Consider the following 19,299-nt stretch of genomic DNA (forward strand, 5'->3'; position numbering starts at 1 on the left):
GCTCCCTGCTCGGCAAGGAGCCTGCTTCTCCCTCTGACCCTCTTCCCTCTCATGTGCTCTCTCTCTCTCTCTCTCTCTCTTTCATTCTCACTCTCTCAAAATAAATAAATAAATAAAGCTTAAAAAAATTACAAAATCTATTAACATAACTTCATTTGTTCAGAAAGTATGTGCTAAATGCTTTCTGTGCGTCTGACTCTACATTAGTTGTTAGTGAGCCATACCAGAAGGGTTCCTGTGCACGTGGAGCCAACGATAAGGAAATTTAAAGTATTTGACGGCACACAGAATAACTGAGGGAGGCTCACTTTAGATAAGGTGGTTAGGGAATGCTTATCTCAGGTGGGACATTTAAGCTGAGTTGAAAAGCAACCCGCTTGAGTTCCAAAAAAAAGAGCAAGCGAGCGAGCGAGCATGAGAGGGAAGATCAGGAGGCAGGTGAGAAAGATGTGAGACGAACCTGAGGAGGTAGGAGGGGCCGGATCATACTGGGTCTTGGGGCCACAGTAAGGATTTTCTTTTAAGAATAGTAGAAAGACACTATTTTAAAGAATTCTTTTAAAAAATTCCCTAATTCTTCTCTAAAGAGAAGAAGAATTTTAAAGCAGGAGACTGAATGGCACTATTTTATCCACTACTCATTTTCCACTTAATGACTAGAGTCTACCAGCTTGTCAGGGGCCTAGGAAAATATTTAGGACCTGAGAAAATATATTTATAAGTCAAAAATGCAAAGAGAAAATTATAACCGTAAAAATTAATAAATGCTTAAATGTCCTCAAAATATAACAACCCAGGAATTTTTTTTTCTCTTTCTTTTTAAGAAGGCTCCATGCCCAGCATGGAGCCTAACCCAGGGCCTGATCTCATGACCCTGAGATCAAGACCTGGAGCCAGGATCAAGAGTCAGATGCTTAACTGACTGAGCCACCCAGGTGCCCCAAACCCAGGAATTTCATTCACTGTTAAATTTAGGATTTATAAAAATTTTGTTACATTTGAAAATAACTCTCACTTTACAAAAATTCCTAAAAATGCTAACTGTTAAAAATCTCAGGTAATTATAAATTGAATCAGTTATTTGTAGCCAAAAAACTTCAGTAGCAAAATTATTAAAATTCTTTAAACATGTGATAGCAAAAATAAATAAAACCACATGTTTAATATGGGATGTGGGTACCTTTTAATGGATTTCCTATAAAGTGGGGCAAAGTCTCCAAACCCTCCCCAAGTATGCATTTCTAGGACCCATGGAGGTCTTACCACCATTTTAGGAGAGACAGGATCAGATTTATGTTTTCAAAAGCTCATTCTGGCTCGTACATGGAGAACACACTATAAAGGACCAAGAGCAGAAGCAGAGAGACAAATTGGAAGGCAACGGTGTCCATCTAGGTGAGGGAGGGACCAGGTGGAGGTGGGAGAGGTGGAGAAAAGTATAAAATATATTTAAAAAGTACAAGTGAGGGGCGCCTGGGTGGCTCAGTCGTTAAGCGTCTACCTTTGGCTCAGGTCATGATCTCAGGGTCCTGGGATCGAGCCCTGCATCGGGCTCCCTGCTCCACAGGAAGCCTGCTTCTCCCTCTCCCACTCCCCCTGCTTGTGTTCCCTCTCTCGCTGTGTCTCTCTCAAATAAATAAATAAACTCTTTTAAAAAATTTTTTTAAATTAAAAAAAATAAAAGGTACAAGTGATTCTATCATAAGATAAATGGTTGTTGTTACGAATAAAATCTGTGACCATGAAATATAGTAAGGCCAATCAACTCTTTGAAAAATAGGACTCCAAATTCTGGACTCACCATTCATTCAGTCAGTCAAGAACGTTTTTGGTTTTTATACAAATTTTAAAGCATCCACCATATATTATATTCTGTACTAAAACCAGGCCCTGGAGTATACAAAAATGATTTTTAACACCCTCAAGGACAGAGGCATAATTAAAATATAGTATGGTAGAGGTGCTTGCATGGATCAGTTGGTTAAGCATCCGACTCACAATTTCGGCTCAGGTCATGATCTCAGGGTCGTGAGATGGAGCCCCGCATTGGGCTCCACACTGGGAGTGAAGCCTGCTTGAGATTCTCTCTCTCCCTCTCTCTCTGCCCTCCCCCTTAAAAAAATGGCATGGTAAGTGCCATAATTAAAGAACAGAGATATAAGACAGTTATACCATAGGAATACAAAGAAATAACTGCTGGTAGAGTCAAAAAAGATTTCACAGGGGATATGAGATTTTGAACAGAGTCTAAAGAATGAGTAGGAGTTTGCCATGGACAGAACATGAAAAAGGTAAAGACTTTTCTAAGTTTATCAACTTCCAGTACTATCAAATGTTGGCAACGATGAAGGCCGACGAGAAACAATATAAACATAAGAACTAAGTTTTTCAGGATTCTTAAACCCAACAAAATGAGAAGGTGGAAACAGTAGCCAAAGCTACACTGGAGTCTCCAACGCAACTAGAATCCCAATATTTGGATTCTAGCTGGAAAACAGAATGTTAGCATTTATACTCTTACTACATTTAGAAATTAAAATGCTAGCAGACCTAATTTTAGGGAACATTAAAAAAATTCTCAAATTCCTTAGAACCAAAACTCAAAAATCGAATTTGCATTGAGAGGAAGAATTCCTTGATACTTCAGGTTGAGTCTGGTGTCCTCCTCTGTGCTTCCTGGCTCCCCGTACACCCCTCATGGGTAGCACCTTCATGCCCTATTGCTGTTGTCACCCATTTACTTTGTATTTCCCCTTCTAAACGCAGATTCTTTTTTTTTTTTTTAAAGATTTTATTTATTTGACAGAGAAAGACACAGCGAGAGAGGGATCACAAGCAGGGGGAGTGGAAGAGGGAGAAGCAGGCTTCTGCAGAGCAGGGAGCCCGATGTAGGGCTCGATCCCAGGACCCTGGGATCATGACCTGAGCCGAAGGCAGATGCTTAACGACTGAGCCACCCAGGCGCCCCATAAACGCAGATTCTTAATGGCAGGCTATGTGGCTTTTACTTCTGGATCAAATACACAGAAGGAATTCAATTAATGTTTGCTGGATGAAGGGCCAAACAAATAAGCAAAGGAATAAATTGGATATGTATGTATGTACATATAAATGGATGAACAGTACGAACCTAAGTACTTACAGGGTGCAAAAGAAGACAACACTTAAAAACCTCTAACTGGAAGAAGATAAAACATGTACACAGGATAGTCAACAAGAAAGTGTAAGATAAATTGTTCACTGTATGGTTCTAGCCTAAGAGACACAGGAGTTAGAAAACAGAGGCACTACAGACCCGTGGAACTGGACTTCAAAGGAAGGACACAACCAGAAGGGTCAAAACAGATGCTCAGTGTGAAGCTAAGGAAGCTGAAGCTGCAAGACCCCTCATTTTCATGGGGCTCTCCCAAAGCCCTAAGAGGGGTTCTGGCCCAAATGATCTCTCTCTCTGCTTTTTTCTGTTGCAATGTGTTTTTTCTTTTTCTTCTTTTTTTAATTGTGGTAAAATACACCTATCATAAAATTTACCATCTTAGCCAGTTGTACAGTTCAATAGTGTTAAGTATATTCACGTTGTTGTGAAACAGATCTTCAGATCTCTAGAGATATTTTATCTTGCAAATCTGAAATTCTATGCCCATTAAACAAATTCCCTTTTCCTTCCGCCGGTCCCTGATAACCACTATTTTATTTTCTATTTATATAAATTTGACTACTTTAGATACATCATTTAAGTGGAATCATCCAGTGCTTGTCTTTTTGTGACTAGCTTATTTCACTTAACATAATATTCTCAAGGTTCATCCACACTGTAGCATGTGACAGGATTTCCTTTTTTTTTTTTAAGATTTTATTATTTATTCATGAGAGACAGAGAGAGAGAAAGAGAGAGAGGCAGAGGGAGAAGCAGGCTCCCAAGGAGCAAGAAGCCCGATGTGGGACTCGATCCCAGGACTCTGGGATCATGACCTGAGCCGAAGGCAGACGCTTAACCATCTGAACCACCCAGGCGCCCAGGATTTCCTTCTTTTTCATGGCTTGTACTCCACAGTATGTATATACCACCTTTTGTTTATCCATTCATCCACCGATGGACCCTTGGGTTGCTTCTGCCTCCTGGCTACTGTGATGAGTGCTTCTTTGAAGATGTGTATGCAAACAGTTTAATTCTTTTGGATACATACCCAGAAGGGGGAATGCTGGATCATGTGATAGTTCTATTTTTAATTTTTTGAGGAATCTCCATACTGTCTTCCATAGCAGTTATGTCATTTTATAATCCCACCAACACCATGCAAAGGTTTCAATTTCTCCACATCTTTGCCAACACTTGTTATTTTCTGGTTTTCGTGTTTTTGATTTGGGTTTTGTTTTTTGGGGGTTTTGTTTTTGTTTTGATAGTAGTTATCCTAATGTATGCAAAGTAGGATTTCGTTATGGTTTTGATTTACATTTCTTTGATGATTAGTGATGATGAGTGTCTTTTCATATGCTTACTGGCCATTTATATATCCTTGGAGAAATGTCTATTCAAGCCCTTTGCCCATTTTTTAACCAGGTTATTTGATTTTTTGTTGTTGAGTTGTAGTTCTCTACATATTCTGGATATTAACCCCTTAGCAGATATAAGACTTGCAGATATTTTCTCCCATCTGTAGGTTGCCTTTTCACTATATGGATTGTGTCTTTTGATGCACAAAATTTTAAAAATTTGATGTAGTCTCATTTGTCTATTTTTGCTATACTTTTGGTGTCACATCAAGAAATCCCTGCCAAGTCCAATGTCATGAAGCTTTTTCCTCTGTTTTCTTCAAAGAGTTTTATAGTTTTAGGTTTTAAAGCTTAGGTCTTTAATAATTCATTTGGAGTTAATTTTTGGTTTTGGTATGAGACAAGGGGCCATCCTCATTCTTTTGCAAGTGGGGAGCCAGTGTCCCAACACTATTTGTTGAAAAGACTCTCTCCTTCATTCCCCATTGAATGGTCTTGGCACCCTTGTCAAAGATCACTTGACCTTATATGTGAGTGTTTATTTCTGGCTTTCTCTTCCATTCCATTGGTCTATTTGCCTGTCATTATGCCAGTATCACACTGTTTTGATTACTGTAACTTTGTAATATATTTTGAAATTAGGAAGTGTGACTACTCTTTGTTCTAAATGACTGATTATTTTTATAAAGTGTGCAAAGACAAGGTATTTTCATCACTCTTAACCCATATTGTTTTTTTTTTAAGATTTTATTTATTTATTTGAGAGAGAGAGAATGAGAGATAGAGAGCATGAGAAGGAAGAGGGTCAGAGGGAGAAGCAGACTCCCCGCTGAGCAGAGAGCCCGATGTGGGACTGGATCCCAGGACTCCAGGATCATGACCTGAGCCGAAGGCAGTCGCTCAACCAACTGAGCCACCCAGGCGCCCCTTAACCCATATTGTTAAAACCACAGCCTCTTTCCATCTTAACTTTCCTCATCATGATTCCCCCTGTCAGCAGAGTTAGAGTGGCTGCAGGCATTTTAGGAATCCGTAAAAAGAAAGTTAAATTGGTGATATATTCATTTTGAGATTAGTGGAATATATTCATGTGGTTCTCAGTCATGTCTGTATGGTCTAGTTATTGTTAACCATCCTTGTATACAAAGATGTGACTGGGCCAACTTACTCTGCATTATGACAGAAATGTGCAGGGCCAGATCATATCATGATGTAAATGTGTCAATTCAAAGAGTATTTCAAAGTAGCCAGTGTACAAGAAAAAAATGAAGCCTTGCAATATAAAGGATACTTGATAGAGATTTTCCCAAAGTTGATAACAATCTTAAAAATTTATATAATTTTACTCATAACAAGTTGTGAGGCTGAAAGGAACTTTGCTAATCTGTCAATATGAAAAACCATATTCTGGTCAGCCATGCTATAATACATAATGAATTACTTTTCTATTCTCTCTTTAGAAAATATCACAGAATTGTTATAATATGAAAGGGCAACAAAGACTATACAGCCAAAAAATGTAGAGAAAAAAGTTTCATAGTGATGTGTTAAGCAGTCAATACAAATATTATTGCTATTTTTCTGAATTTTGTATTTGTCAACTTCTTCAACGTTGCCGTTTTTGTGATTTCTTTCCTCATTGTAAATAAATGTTCACTTCTGTACAACTTGTATTTGAAATTAATGCTCTTAAAGAGCATTCCCACGAAACCTAGATTCACTCCTGGTCAGAAAGAAGGGTCTCTTCGCCTGAACAAAGGCATATAGTGGGGAAGGAAATGAGACGTGCATGGAAGGCCCTATGGAGAGTGTGCATGGAAGGCCTTATGGAGAGCCACTGGATGGGTGCAGAAAGATCCTTTAATTAATTAATTAGCTAATTAATTAGGTTTTTTTAAAATAAACTCTATGCCCAATATGGGGCTTGGACTCATGACCCCAAGATCAAGAGTCACATGCTCTAACCAACTGAGCCGGCAGGCTCCCCAAGATCCTTAATTTTTTTTTAAGATTTTATTTATTCATTTGAGACACAGAGATACAGAGAGAGAGACAGCATGAGCAGGAGGAGAAGCAGAGGGAGAGGGAGAAGTAGGCTCCCCGCTGAGCCAGGAGCTCAACGCAGGGCTCGATCCCAGGACCCCGGGATCTTGACCTGAGCCGAAGGCAGATGCTCAACCATCTGAGCCACCCAGGCACGCCAAGATCCTTTAAACAATAGAAAAAATATTCATAGGTAGGCTAAAGGCCACTTAATGGAGGCCCCCAGAAGCAAAGAAAAAGTTCAGACTTGGATAGAAAGGCATCTTCTGCTAAATAAACAATAATCAACAAATGGCTTATAGGTAGAGATGCTTAAAGAATAGTGATAAAATCAGGTCTGTTGGAATATACTTAAGAAAGCATTGACTATAAAGTCAAACATGATATGTTATCAATTCACTTCCCTTCTGCTAATAAAAAAATAAAATATTCTAGGGTTAGGATTTTTAATAACTCCACCCCAGATTTTCAAAGTGAGTGTAGAACAGGGATTCTTAGCACACAGACATCTTCATTCATTCAATATAGTATATTTATTGACATTTTCTATGTGCCATTGGCAGTGACCAAGCTGACAAAGGTCTCTGTCCTTGCACAGCTGAAGATCTAGCAAAAAGCCTTAACCTGCCTGCCCTGGTGTGCATCCTCTCTACCACGCTCTTCACCTCTCCTTCAGCCTGAACTTCAGGGCACAGACATTCCCAGCTGAAAGGGAAACCCAGGCCAAGTAAGTGCTCAGGGCAGAGCTTGTCTTCACACCCTCTAGTGATCATAACATTTTGGGGAAATAAACACTAGTTTCTCTTCATGACACCCCTGGAGATTCTTGCAGCTGAACTTGTAGTTCTTTACCTATAATCGCTATTTCAAACATTTCAAAACATTTTATAACTGCATGATAATAATAATATCTCCAAAAAAGAAGCCTTAAAACACCAATTTCAAGGAACCAGACAAATACATCTTGCCTTTCAAGTAATGTTTTTCCATAAAGGCAGTTATTTTGCCCATAAGCAAAATACAAGCTAAATTATTAAGATTATTATAAAATTAACTGCAGTTTTCTAAGAACTGCATGATCTACCCTATTCATTGTTGGTTAAAGACACCACTCGAACCTGTAAGTAGAAGCAACCCACATTTTCAACTATGAAACACATAGCTCCTGAAGTTACTCTTATTGTAATTAATCCATGGCCAGACATCCAAGAAAAACCTCATGAAATAGAATTCAGAACTTATTATGTATAATTCTGAGACTCTTGGGAAAAAAAAGATGTTTTCAGAGAATTAATTTTTTTCAGTCACTTCAATGCAAATTACAAAATTTATTAGCAACGGACAGTTTCCCAAGGACCTAATACAAAATGTTTATGGTTATACTAAAATTCCAGCAGCAAAAATTCCATAAGCATAACTATCATCTATTGAACCTCTTTGTGGCATTTTCAAAATACCAATTAACTTGAAAACAAAACTCATTTCCTTTCTCTTAAAAACAATCTAAGAAGATTATATATAAATCCAACTATTCTTCTGATGTCCAGCTTACTGCTGTGTAATAATGATTGAGTTTACACAGAGTTCAGTTTGGTACTTCTTAGTAAGTTTATTTCAACATGTACTTATTTTAATGGTTCAAAGAAAAAAAAAACTGGTGAAAAACTGATGGTAGAACACAGAAAATGTTAACATAAAAACACCTCTTTCCTATGGCCAAATACAAAGTTTGTGTTTTGAAGATAATTATGTATAAGTGACTTGGAAATACTTTTTTTTCCCTTTGTGTGCGTGTGTGTGTGTATTTAGGAAATACTATAGAGCTGCCCCCATTTTTTTAAACAAGCACCCAAAGGAATGGCTGTGAAAGAGCTTAGTGTTAAATTCGGTGGTTAAATATGAAACAAGGAAAGAATCCTTAGTGTAGAGACTGAGGAAGAATAAGCTTTTCTTTTTTTTAAGATTTTATTTATTTATTTGACAGAGAGAGAGACAGTGAGAGCAGGAACACAAGCAGGGGGAGTGGGAGAGGGAGAAGCAGGCTTCCCACCGAGCAGGGAGCCTGATGCGGGCTCGATCCCAGGACCCTGGGATCATGACCTGAGCCAAAGGCAGATGCTTAACAGTCGACTGAGCTACCCAGGCGCCCCGGGGAAGAATAAACTTTTACAAAAGTTGCACTGCAGTATAAGATGAATCTGAGGAAGACAGAGCTGTAAGTTAATGAGTTAGAGTAGGAACAGAAATAAAGATAAGGTAAGGACAAGTTGTTAGAATTAATGAATTATTTATTATTAATGCATAATTAATAATTCAGAAAAATTAAAAGGGCATTTTATATTTAGACATTTAAGTTGGAAGAGAATTTAATCAGGACATTGGAATTAAGACATTTAAAAAATAACACCTCAAGCACAAAGCCATATTACACCACACTAGCATATAAAGAGCAATGTTGACGCCATAAATTACATTCTTCTCTCCAAATCAATATAAAACTAACTTCAACACTTTGATTTCCATATGGGTCTCCCATGCAAGCTCTGAATAGATTCTCCCTTAAAAAAGGGAAATCAAAGATGCCACCCCAAGGGTGTTGAAATACAAGAACTGATATAATAAATTCTACCAACAATCTTAAAAAGGGGATACTTTCTATGTAACACATTATGAGATTTTTAAAAATTTTAATATGTATGCTTTATTTAATACAACATATATAAAAGATTATCATTTCAACATAAAATCAATGTAAGTTATTAATTTTACATTGTTTTTTGGGGTACTAAGTCTTTGAAATCCAGACTGCATTTCGCATTTAAAGTACATTTAGGGACACCTGGGTGGCTCAGTTGTTAAGGATCTGTCTTTGGCTCAGGTCATGATCCCAGGGTCCTGGGATCGAGCCCCGCATTGGGCTCCCTGCTCGGCAGGAAGCTTGCTTCTCCCTCTCCCACTTCCCCCACTTGTGTACCCTCTCTCTTTGTGTCTCTCTGTCATATAAATAATAAAATCTTAAAAAAAAAAATTAAGTACATTTAAATTTGGTTGCTAAGTTTTTTTTATTGTGGTAAAAACACATAAAATTAAATTTACCATCTTAACCATTTTTAAGTGTAAAGCTCAGTAGTGTTAAGTACATTCTCATTGTTTTGCAACAGATCTCTAGAACTTTTTCATCTTGTAAAACTGAAACTCTATACCCATTGAACACTGATTCCCTCCTCCCTCCCCAGAGCCCTTGGCAATCTTCACTTTTCCACTTTCTGCTTTTATGATTTTTAACATCAGATACTTCATGTGAGTGGAATCATAGAGCATTTGTCCTTTTGTGACTGGCCTATTTTGCTTAGCATAATGCCCTTCACGTTCATCTAGATTGTAGCATATGACAGGATTTCCTTATTTTTAAGGCTTCATAATATTCCATTGTGTGTATATACATTTTCTTTATCCACTCATCTGTCAATGGACATTTAGGTTGCTCCACCGCTTGGCTGTTATGAATAATGCTGCAGTGAACATGGGTGTGCAAATATGTCTTTGAGATCCCACTTTGAGAGATCTGTTGTTGTTGTTTTGTTTTTCTAAAGATTTCATTTATTTATCTGACAGAGAGAGACACAGCGAGAGAGGGAACACAAGTAGGGGGAGTGGGAGAGGGAGAAGCAGGCTTCCCTCTGAGCAGGGAGCGCCAGGGCTCGATCCCAGGACCCTGGGCAGACGCTTAACGACTGAGCCACCCAGGCGCCCCGAGAGATTTGTTTTTAATGCTGAATTTTCATAAAATGAACCAAAAGATTCAAGAAAATTCAATTAACAAAGATTTACTAGAAAAATTGAATCACTCTTGTACGTTAAAGGCAAATATCTTTTGAGAATATGAGTTAGTTTAAGCATGGAGATTTAAAGCTTAGACTTGTTTGTAAATTAAATTTTAAAAAAGAAATTAAAAAGAAGCCAAACTCATTAATACAGTTGACCCTTGAATAACACAGGTTTGAAATGTGTAGGTCCACTTAAATGCAGATTTTTTTCAGTAAGTACAACACAGTGCTGTAAATGTACTTTCTCTTCCTTATGATTTTAAAACCTTTTTTCTCTAACTTATTTTATTGTAAGAATATAGCACAGAATATATATATAACATACAAAATAGGTGTCAACAGTTTATGTTATCAGTAAGGTTTCCAGTCAGTAGTAGGCTATTAGTAGTTAAGTTTTGGAGGAATCAAGAGTTAAATGTAGATTTTTGACTGTGGGGGATCGGTGCCCCTAACTCTTGTGTTGTACACCAAAACTGGTATTTGGCTGCAAATAATTTACAACAAATAATCTGCCTACAAACATCTAGACCATCACTTGTCTCATAAATAAAACCAAATCAAGAGCCTGTCTTGGGTGGAAACATTTTATATAATATGAGCTTTCAATAAGCATAGTCAAATCTATGAGCAACTATCTACTTATGCTGCTTTTTGAAAAGCTGTTATAGTTTTATATTTACCCCTGTGTTGAACACATTATGTGATTAATGCTGTGTGTTTAATGTAGTAATTATATGGCAATAAACTTAGCTTGTTTGATTTGTTACAGTAGCTCGTAAATATCCTCAGAAAAATGATTATATTAGATATACTAATAGTTCATAAACTTCATTAAAAAGCAACAATATTGAAACAATATATATACACAGTGTTTAAAGCTATACACTCTACCAAATCTTATTCACATATACATCAGAATTCAGTACAACATCTAAATATTAACGGTTTAGCACCGATATTTCTCAATATCAAAAGTCAATTATTTTTTGAGGGTTTTCTATATGCATAGCTACCCTAACCTGCCTGTTTATAGAACTTAGTTCCACTGAAATAAACATCACAGAAATAAAATAATTTTTTCAAAGCTTCTAGCACTTATGGTAAAAATGTTAAATGATGAAGCAAGGAAAGTGGCATATATCAGCTAATAAAAATAATTTTAGTCCTAATCCTTACAAGAATTTGCTCTATGACCCTGACGTTCTATTATCCCTGTGTTCCATCTGCCGCCATAAATGAAGTAGGCTATTCATACGAACTGAGATCATTGAATGAGAGCCGTTTTGGAAATCACTTTGGAAAAAAATTTAGGTCTCTGCCTCACATCATACACAGAAATGAGTACCAGGTTCAATGAAGATGTAAAGGTAAAGGGGCGCCTCGGTGGCTCAGCTGGTTAAGCATCTGCCTCCGGCTCAGGTCATGATCCCGGGGTCCTAGGATCAAGCCCCGCATTGGGCTCCCTGCTCAGTGGGGAGTCTGCCTCTACCTCTGCCTCTGCCCCATCTCTCCCCCCCACCCCCGCTCATGCACATGCTCTCTCTGAAATAAATAAAATCTTAAAAACAATTTTTTTTAAAGATGTAAAGATAAAAAATAAAGCAGGAAAACTAAGGTATTTTATTACATTAGGGTAGGGACAACTTCTCTCAGCAAGCACAAAATATAGAAGCTATAAAGGCTGATTTTACCACATAAAAATGTTTTAAGTTTATTAGTATGAAAGATATCCCAATGCTAAAAGATAAAGATAAGGAGAAAATATTTAAAATATCTCAAAAGACAAAGGTTAATATTTATATTTTATAAAGGGCTCCTACAAAGCTATCAAAACAAACAATCCAATAGAAAAATGGGAATAATATGCAAATAAGCGATACATAAAACTTAAAAATCTATGGCTAATAAACTAACAAAAGATATTCCATCTCATTAGTAGGCAGAAAAGTGCAAATTAAAAACTATAAAATATTAGGGGTGCTTGGCTAGCTCAGTGAGTGAACACATGACTTTTGATCTTGGGATTGTGAGTTCAAGCCCCATGTTCGGTGCAGAGATTACTTTAATAAAACAACAACAGGGGCGCCTGGGCAGCTCAGTCAGTTAAGCAGCTGCCTTCGGCTCAGGTCATGATCCCAGGGTCCTAAGATCGAGCCCCACATCGGGCTCCCTGCTCGGCAGGAAACCTGCTTCCCCCTCTCCCTCTGTCTGCTGCTCTGCCTACTTGTGCTCTCTCTCTATCTCTGTTAAATAAATAAACAAATAATCTTTTTTTTAATAAATAAATAATCTTAAATAAATACATAAATAAAACAACACACACACAATAAATTATTAGAGCGGCAAAAATTTAAGGATAAATAATTTTATTGTCACCAAAGGCGAGGAGAAATGGGCATTCTCATACACTGTTGATGGAAGGCATCCTGGGTATAACTTCTTTAGAAGGCAGTTTGCTAGCAGCTACCTCCATGAAAAAAAAAAAAAAAAACCCAACCAAACAAACAAAAAACCATCCCATGAACCAAGAGCTTCATCTCTAGAAATTTATTCTACAGAAATATATCTGTGAATAAAGATATAAGAATAAGGATGTTCAATAAAATATTATTTGTAATAATCATAGAAGTAGAGACCACTGAAATATCTACTATCTAGAAGAATGATTATAGTCCATCCATTCAACAGAATGTCGTGCAGATGTTTAAGAGAATGAAATAGGCTATGAAAGATGCCAAATTAAAAAAGTGATAGAAGAATTATACTGGGAAAAAAAACCTCTATTTAGTTGTTTTAAGATATACAGAAAATGGGGCCCCTGGGTGGCTCAGTCGTTAAGCGTCTGCCTTCAGCTCAGGTCATGCTCCCGGGGTCCTGGGATCAAGTCCCACATCGGGCTCCCTGTTCCGCGGGAAGCCTACTTCTCCCTCTCCCACTCCCCCTGCTTGTGTTCCCTCTCCCGCTGTGTCTCTGTCAAATAAATAAATAAAAAATCTTCAAAATAAAAAAAGATATACAGAAAATGGGGTGCCTGGCTGGCTCAGATGGTAGAGTGTGCAACTCTTGATCTCAGGGTTTTGAGTTCCAGCCCCACATTGGGTGTGGAGCCTACTTAATTAAAAAAAAAAAAATATATATATATATATATATATATAAAATAAAACAAAATATAGAGAAAGTGTTTACAAAGATTAGGAGGGGAAGAAGGGTAAAAGAAGAGTCTCATTTTTATTTCTCTTTCTATATATACCATTTGAATGTTTTATGACAAGCATGTACAGTTGCCCCTTGAACAACATGGGGGTTGGGGTGCTGACTCCCCCACACAGTTAAAAATCTGCAAATTATTTCTGACTCCCCCAAAACTTAACTATGAATAGCCTACTGTTGATTGAAAACTTTATTGATGGGGCGCCTGGGTGGCTCAGTTGGTTAAGCGACTGCCTTTGGCTCAGGTCATGATCCTGAAGTCCCGGGATCAAGTCCCGCGTCAGGCTCCTTGCTCAGCGGGGAGTCTGCTTCTCCCTCTGACCCTATCCCCTCTCATGTGCTCTCTCCCTCATTCTCTCTCTCAAATAAATAAATAAAATCTTTAAAAAAAAAGAAAACCTTACTGATACCATAAAGTCAATTAATACCTATTTTGTATGTGGTATGAATTATATTATGATTATATAGTTTATTCAGATTATACAGCTATAAGAACTGTATTCTTACAATAAATATGCTAGAGAAAAGAAAATGTTTTATTGATTGATTTTTAAAGATTTCATTTATTTATTTGACACAGAGAGAGCGAGAGAGCACAAGCAGGGGGAGTGGCAGATGGAGAGGGAGAGGCAGGTTCCTCGCTGAGCAGGGAGCCTGATGCGGGGCTCACTCCCAGGACCTGGGGTTCATGACCTGAGCTGAAGGCAGACGCTTAACCAACTGAACCACCCAGGTGCCCCGAAAATGTTTTATTTTTTGTTTTGTTTCGAGTTTTTATTTAAATTTTAGTTCGTTAACATGTATAGTGTAGGGGCACTTGGGTGGCTCAATCAGTTAAGTTTCCATCTCCTGATCTCAGGGTTGTGAGTTCAAGCCCCGCATTGGGCTCCATGCTGTGTGTGGAGCCTACTTAAAAAAAACAAAAACAAACAAACAAAAACCAAAGTGTAATATGGGTTTCAAGAGTAGAATTTAATGAAGAAAATGTTTTAAAATCATAAGAAAAAGAAAGTACATTTTCAGCACTGTCCCATATTTGTCTGGCTCAGGCAGAAAAGCATGCAACTCTTGATCTTGGGGTTGTAAGTTCGAGCCCTATGTTGGGTGTAGAGATTACTAAAAATAAATAAACTTAAAAAAATGACATGTATAAATGGACTTGCTCATTTCAAAATTGTGTAGTTCAAGAGCCAATTGTGTTATTTTTATCACTAAAAAAATTAAAGAATAAGTGGGAATTTCACAAGTCATTTGGCAATGTGTACACTTCTAGGATCTAGAATGTAGTATTCAGTTCCTAGATCCTACTAACCAGATTCAATCATCCTCTGCCAACTGCAGTTCTGAGATACCAAAATAATAATAATAATAGTAATAATGATAATGATGATGATCATTATGTTTTTATTTTTGTTGCCTCAACCAAAAGGACACATTGCCTTTGCTCCCCACTCCCACAGAAGAGGTAGACAGGTCTATGGGAGGAGCATCTAGTGAGAAGAGTCATTTCTGCTTTACCATTTCAATATATGACAGCAGACCAGGCTCAGGAAGAAAAACAATACAAAACCAGAAACAAAACAAAACAAAACAGGATTCATCTGTGAAAAGGCAGTATGAGACTCATGAAAACAAAACAAGTTAAGGACACAACACAAGTCCACAGGGCTATCTGAAGCTCTCTAAAAGAACACTATTTGTATAACACAAAACTTGTGGGAGAATCTGCCCCAGTGATACCTTCTGAATACCTAAAGAGGCTGATACAGGATAGGGGTTACTGGAGCAGGTTTTTAAAGATAAAGACTAGTTTGCTTGGGAAATGGATACCCTCTGGAGAACAGAACTTTCATCTGTGCTTTAAAAATAGGTTTAATGTCATTTTCATTGCTTCCCCCAATTCCCTCTTATCCATGAGACTTTGATCTTAACACTGGCATGGTTTTGCTAACCACAGTACTTTTTGGGAACACAGCTCCGAAGGCTGGCAAAGGATTTGTGTTGAGGAGATAGTATAAAACACTTTAATGTCAGAAAGATCCAGGTTCAAATCCTAACTTCCATTTCAAGCTGCATTCCCTTGGACAAGTTACCTACCACAATCTCTTGAGTAAAATGGTACACTGTCATGAATGGAAATAACACTCACAGCATCTAAGCAAAGTACCTTGTGCACAGAAAACCCTCATCAAATGGGAGCTATAATTCTTATATTATAAGACCTTTGCCCAGAGTGTGAGGTTGGGGGAGTGGGCAAGAGGATGGGGAGAAATACCTGAACTGTTTCTGTAATTCCACTGGGACTCGATGTTTGGCATTCTACTTTGACAAAGATGAAATGATTCCATGAGCCCATGTAGAATATAAGTGCGTTTGACAGAATACAGCAAAGTTAGGATTTATACTGTAAGCTATTTTTAAAACTGCCTGGTTAGCAAATTAAACCAGCTGTGAAAATATCCTGGTTTCCATTCACAACAAATACAAGACAAACATTCTCCTTTAATGAACCTGGCCTTGTGGCAGCACAGCGTATTCTGCATAATTCATTCCTAAGGGTTATGGAGACATCATTTTCCTAAGACAGACCAAAAATAAACTATTTTCTAGGGAAAAAAAAAAGATGAGAGAGAGGAGTTTCTTTCTACAGATTTTCAGTAAATTCCACGAATTGCTGTCCCATTTAGCTTAGGAGGCTACTGTCTGAATAAAAGAAGTTATGTCAACACTTCAGGCCAGCTTTTACTATGCCTCCTTTAAAATGGCATATGAAACACCAGTCTTCTCTGCAACACAGTTTTTCAAGTTCTATGGCAAAGGGAGGAGAAAAATCTGCTCATGGTCACCAAAAAGCTACTCCGAGGACTCCCAATTTCAGACTTAAAACTGATCACTCTTTAAGAAGTCAGGGGAGAGATCCTGAATTATTTAGAATGTTGGCTAAGTTATATTATTTATGATTCCTGTTCCTTTAGGGAAACAAATTGTTATTTAAACAGAAAACAGAAGTATAAATAACTAAATGAAACAGAATTTCAAGAAGTACTATTCAAATAAATTCACACTTGGAATGCAGGGAAACAATCTATTCACTTAGTGCCTTTCATAAAGACATAGCTCAGAAAAGGATATACCATCTTAAACCTTCTCTGGAAATCAAACAGACTGAATTAGTTCAGTTTGGAACATCCTGAGCCTTAAAGCCTTTGCTAAAGTGTAACATAAATTTTGATTAGCCAAGTCTGAAAAACTACAAAGCCAACTTTCTTGTCCCTCCAGTTAGTCTATCTATAAACAGAAGCAATGCATTAACAGCCACCAAAGCAACTGGTGAGTTCCACAATGTGCCCAACGTATACATCCTCTGCAAACATGCTCTCAGCATGTTTAACCAAAGTACTTCTGAAGATCTGTAATAGGACCCTTTTTAAATAAACTGTGACTCACTGTTTGCTTTCTTCACCAGGAGGTGGAGTCTTGCCATGCCCTTCCATTACAAAATCCTCCTGTTCCACCTGCAAAGGCAAGCACCACAGGTCAGCAGTAGTCGGTAACTAAGATGAAACTCATTCAAAGTTCCAGGGCCTGCCCTGTGCAGAACCACATGGCCACTGCACGCTACTGCCTGGTCCAGAAGCCTGGGCCAGTGCCTTTCAATCTCCAGGTTTGCTCAAGGCATCTCTCCTTGACTGACTAGATTTGTGGAACAGAAAAGGAAGCATGTTGACTTGCAACTCACATACTTGTAACAAAAAATTAACATCCAGAATATAATAAAGAGGTGCTATTAATCAATAAGAAAAAAACAATGTACCAGAATATTTTACAAAATAACCAAGTAGGAATTTTACTGAAGAGGATGCACAAATGAGAAGATATTCAATCTCATGTCAACCAGGAAAATGCAAATTAAAACCACAAAGAGATACCATTTCACAACTACCAGGTTAGCTAAAATTAAAAAATTGGGCAATACCAAGTGTTGGGAAGGATACGGAGTAATAGCAATGCTCATCTACTCCTGGTGGGAAGAAAAATTGGTACAACTACTTTTCAAAAAGTTTACCACTATCTGGTACATTTGACTATGTATTTACTGTACAAACTAGTGGTTGCACTTATAGATAAATACTCTAGAGAAACTTTTACACATACATAAAAATATTTTTGTAGAATTATTTTTAACAGGAAAAAAACCCAGAACGAACATCCATCAATAGTAAAATAAATAAATATACTATGGTGTTTTCAGATGACAGAACACTATACTATATGAAAACGAATGAACTATAGCTACACACCGCAACCTAGGTGAGTTACAAAAACACAATACTGGGTGAAAAAGCAAATCACAGAAGAACACACACACAGTATAATTTCATTATATAATGTTCAAATATACACATTTTAAAACTGCATATATGCGCATGTATATAGACGTGTATGTGCGTATATATAGTTTTTATTTTTTAAAGATTTTACTTATTTGTGAGAGAGAGAAAGCACAAGACAGGGGAGAGTCAGGGGAAAAGCAGACTCCCCGTTGAGCAGGGAGCCCGATGTGGGTTTCGACCCTGGGACTCCAGGATCATGACCTGAGCCGAAAGTAGTCGCTCAACCAACTGAGCCTGGCGTCCCTTTATATAGTTTTAAAAAACTATTTTATTATTATTTTTAAAGATTTTATTCATTTATTTGACAGAGAAAGTGAGAGAGCACAAGCAGGGGGAGCAGGAGAAGGAGAGGGAGAAGCAGGCTCCCCGCTGAGCAGGGAACCTGATGCAGGGCTCGATCCCAGGACCCTGGGATCATGACCCAAGCTGAAGGCAGATGCTTAACCACCTAAGCCACCCAGGCACCCCTAAAAACTATTTTTAAAAAATAAATGACATACAAAATTTAGGCTAGTGATTGTCTTAGGCAGGGGCATATGCAGGGTCCTGGGGGTATGCCTGTGGTCTACTTCTTGGCCGGTGTAGTAGGTATATGGGTGTTTGCTTTATAATTATTCTTTTAACTATGTATTTCTTTCTTTTATATATGTATGGTTTATTTCTCAATACAAATATCAAAGGGGGAAAAAAGCATTTTACTATTCCAAATGGTTTATTGATCTGGAAGATCAGTGACAGAGACAGAGCTACCTCCATAAATGGAGATTGTCTATGAGTCCTATGAAAACTCTCCCAAAAGGCGTTAACTTAAAAAAAATCAAACGGATGTATTCAAGGAAGGAGATAGGACTATTCCCAATTTAGAAAAATAGTTATAGGACCTAATAATCTGGAAGACAGACAACAGTAACATAGACACACACACCACAATGAAACCAAAGAAAACACAAGGCTTTCCAGTTGTCTTCTCCAGTCTTCATTTCTCAAGAATGCTAGAGAAGATGGGACAATATTAAGAGGCTAAGTTTCAAAAAGGACAGAAAAGTAAAGAGGTGTTCGTAATTTCCATTAAAGAAACTGGAGGAAGCATACACAAGAATAATTAAAGACACACACTGTGCATACTGTAAAATTCAAACCAGGTTTTGACTTTATTCTTAGGAAATTCCTGACTCTGCAGCCTATGGGACTTAGCCAAGGAGAGGGAGGATTCTCCCATCCTAAGTTTACACTTAGGATGTAAAAACTCTAGAAGAAAAAAACAGGATTGCAGAGGAAAACTTATGAGGAGCCAGAGATGACCAGGCTGTGTTACAGGAGTGTATACGTATGTT

At 37.7% G+C, this 19,299-nt stretch overlaps 1 protein-coding gene across 5 annotated transcripts in view; it reads right to left on the reverse strand.

The window, feature by feature from the left end:
* The window catches only part of TNRC6B (trinucleotide repeat containing adaptor 6B), a 251,856-nt gene that overhangs the window by 141,143 nt on the left and 91,414 nt on the right, over positions 1-19,299 (reverse strand). For all 5 annotated transcript variants that reach the window (XM_027595501.2, XM_027595502.2, XM_027595503.2 and 2 more), the window contains one exon: positions 17,019-17,086. In XM_027595501.2, coding sequence (XP_027451302.2) covers positions 17,019-17,086 — 68 coding nt within the window. The remainder of the gene's footprint in view (positions 1-17,018; positions 17,087-19,299) is intronic.

Source organism: Zalophus californianus, chromosome 9, assembly GCF_009762305.2.
Source record: "Zalophus californianus isolate mZalCal1 chromosome 9, mZalCal1.pri.v2, whole genome shotgun sequence".
Classification (NCBI taxonomy): Eukaryota; Metazoa; Chordata; class Mammalia; order Carnivora; family Otariidae; genus Zalophus; species Zalophus californianus.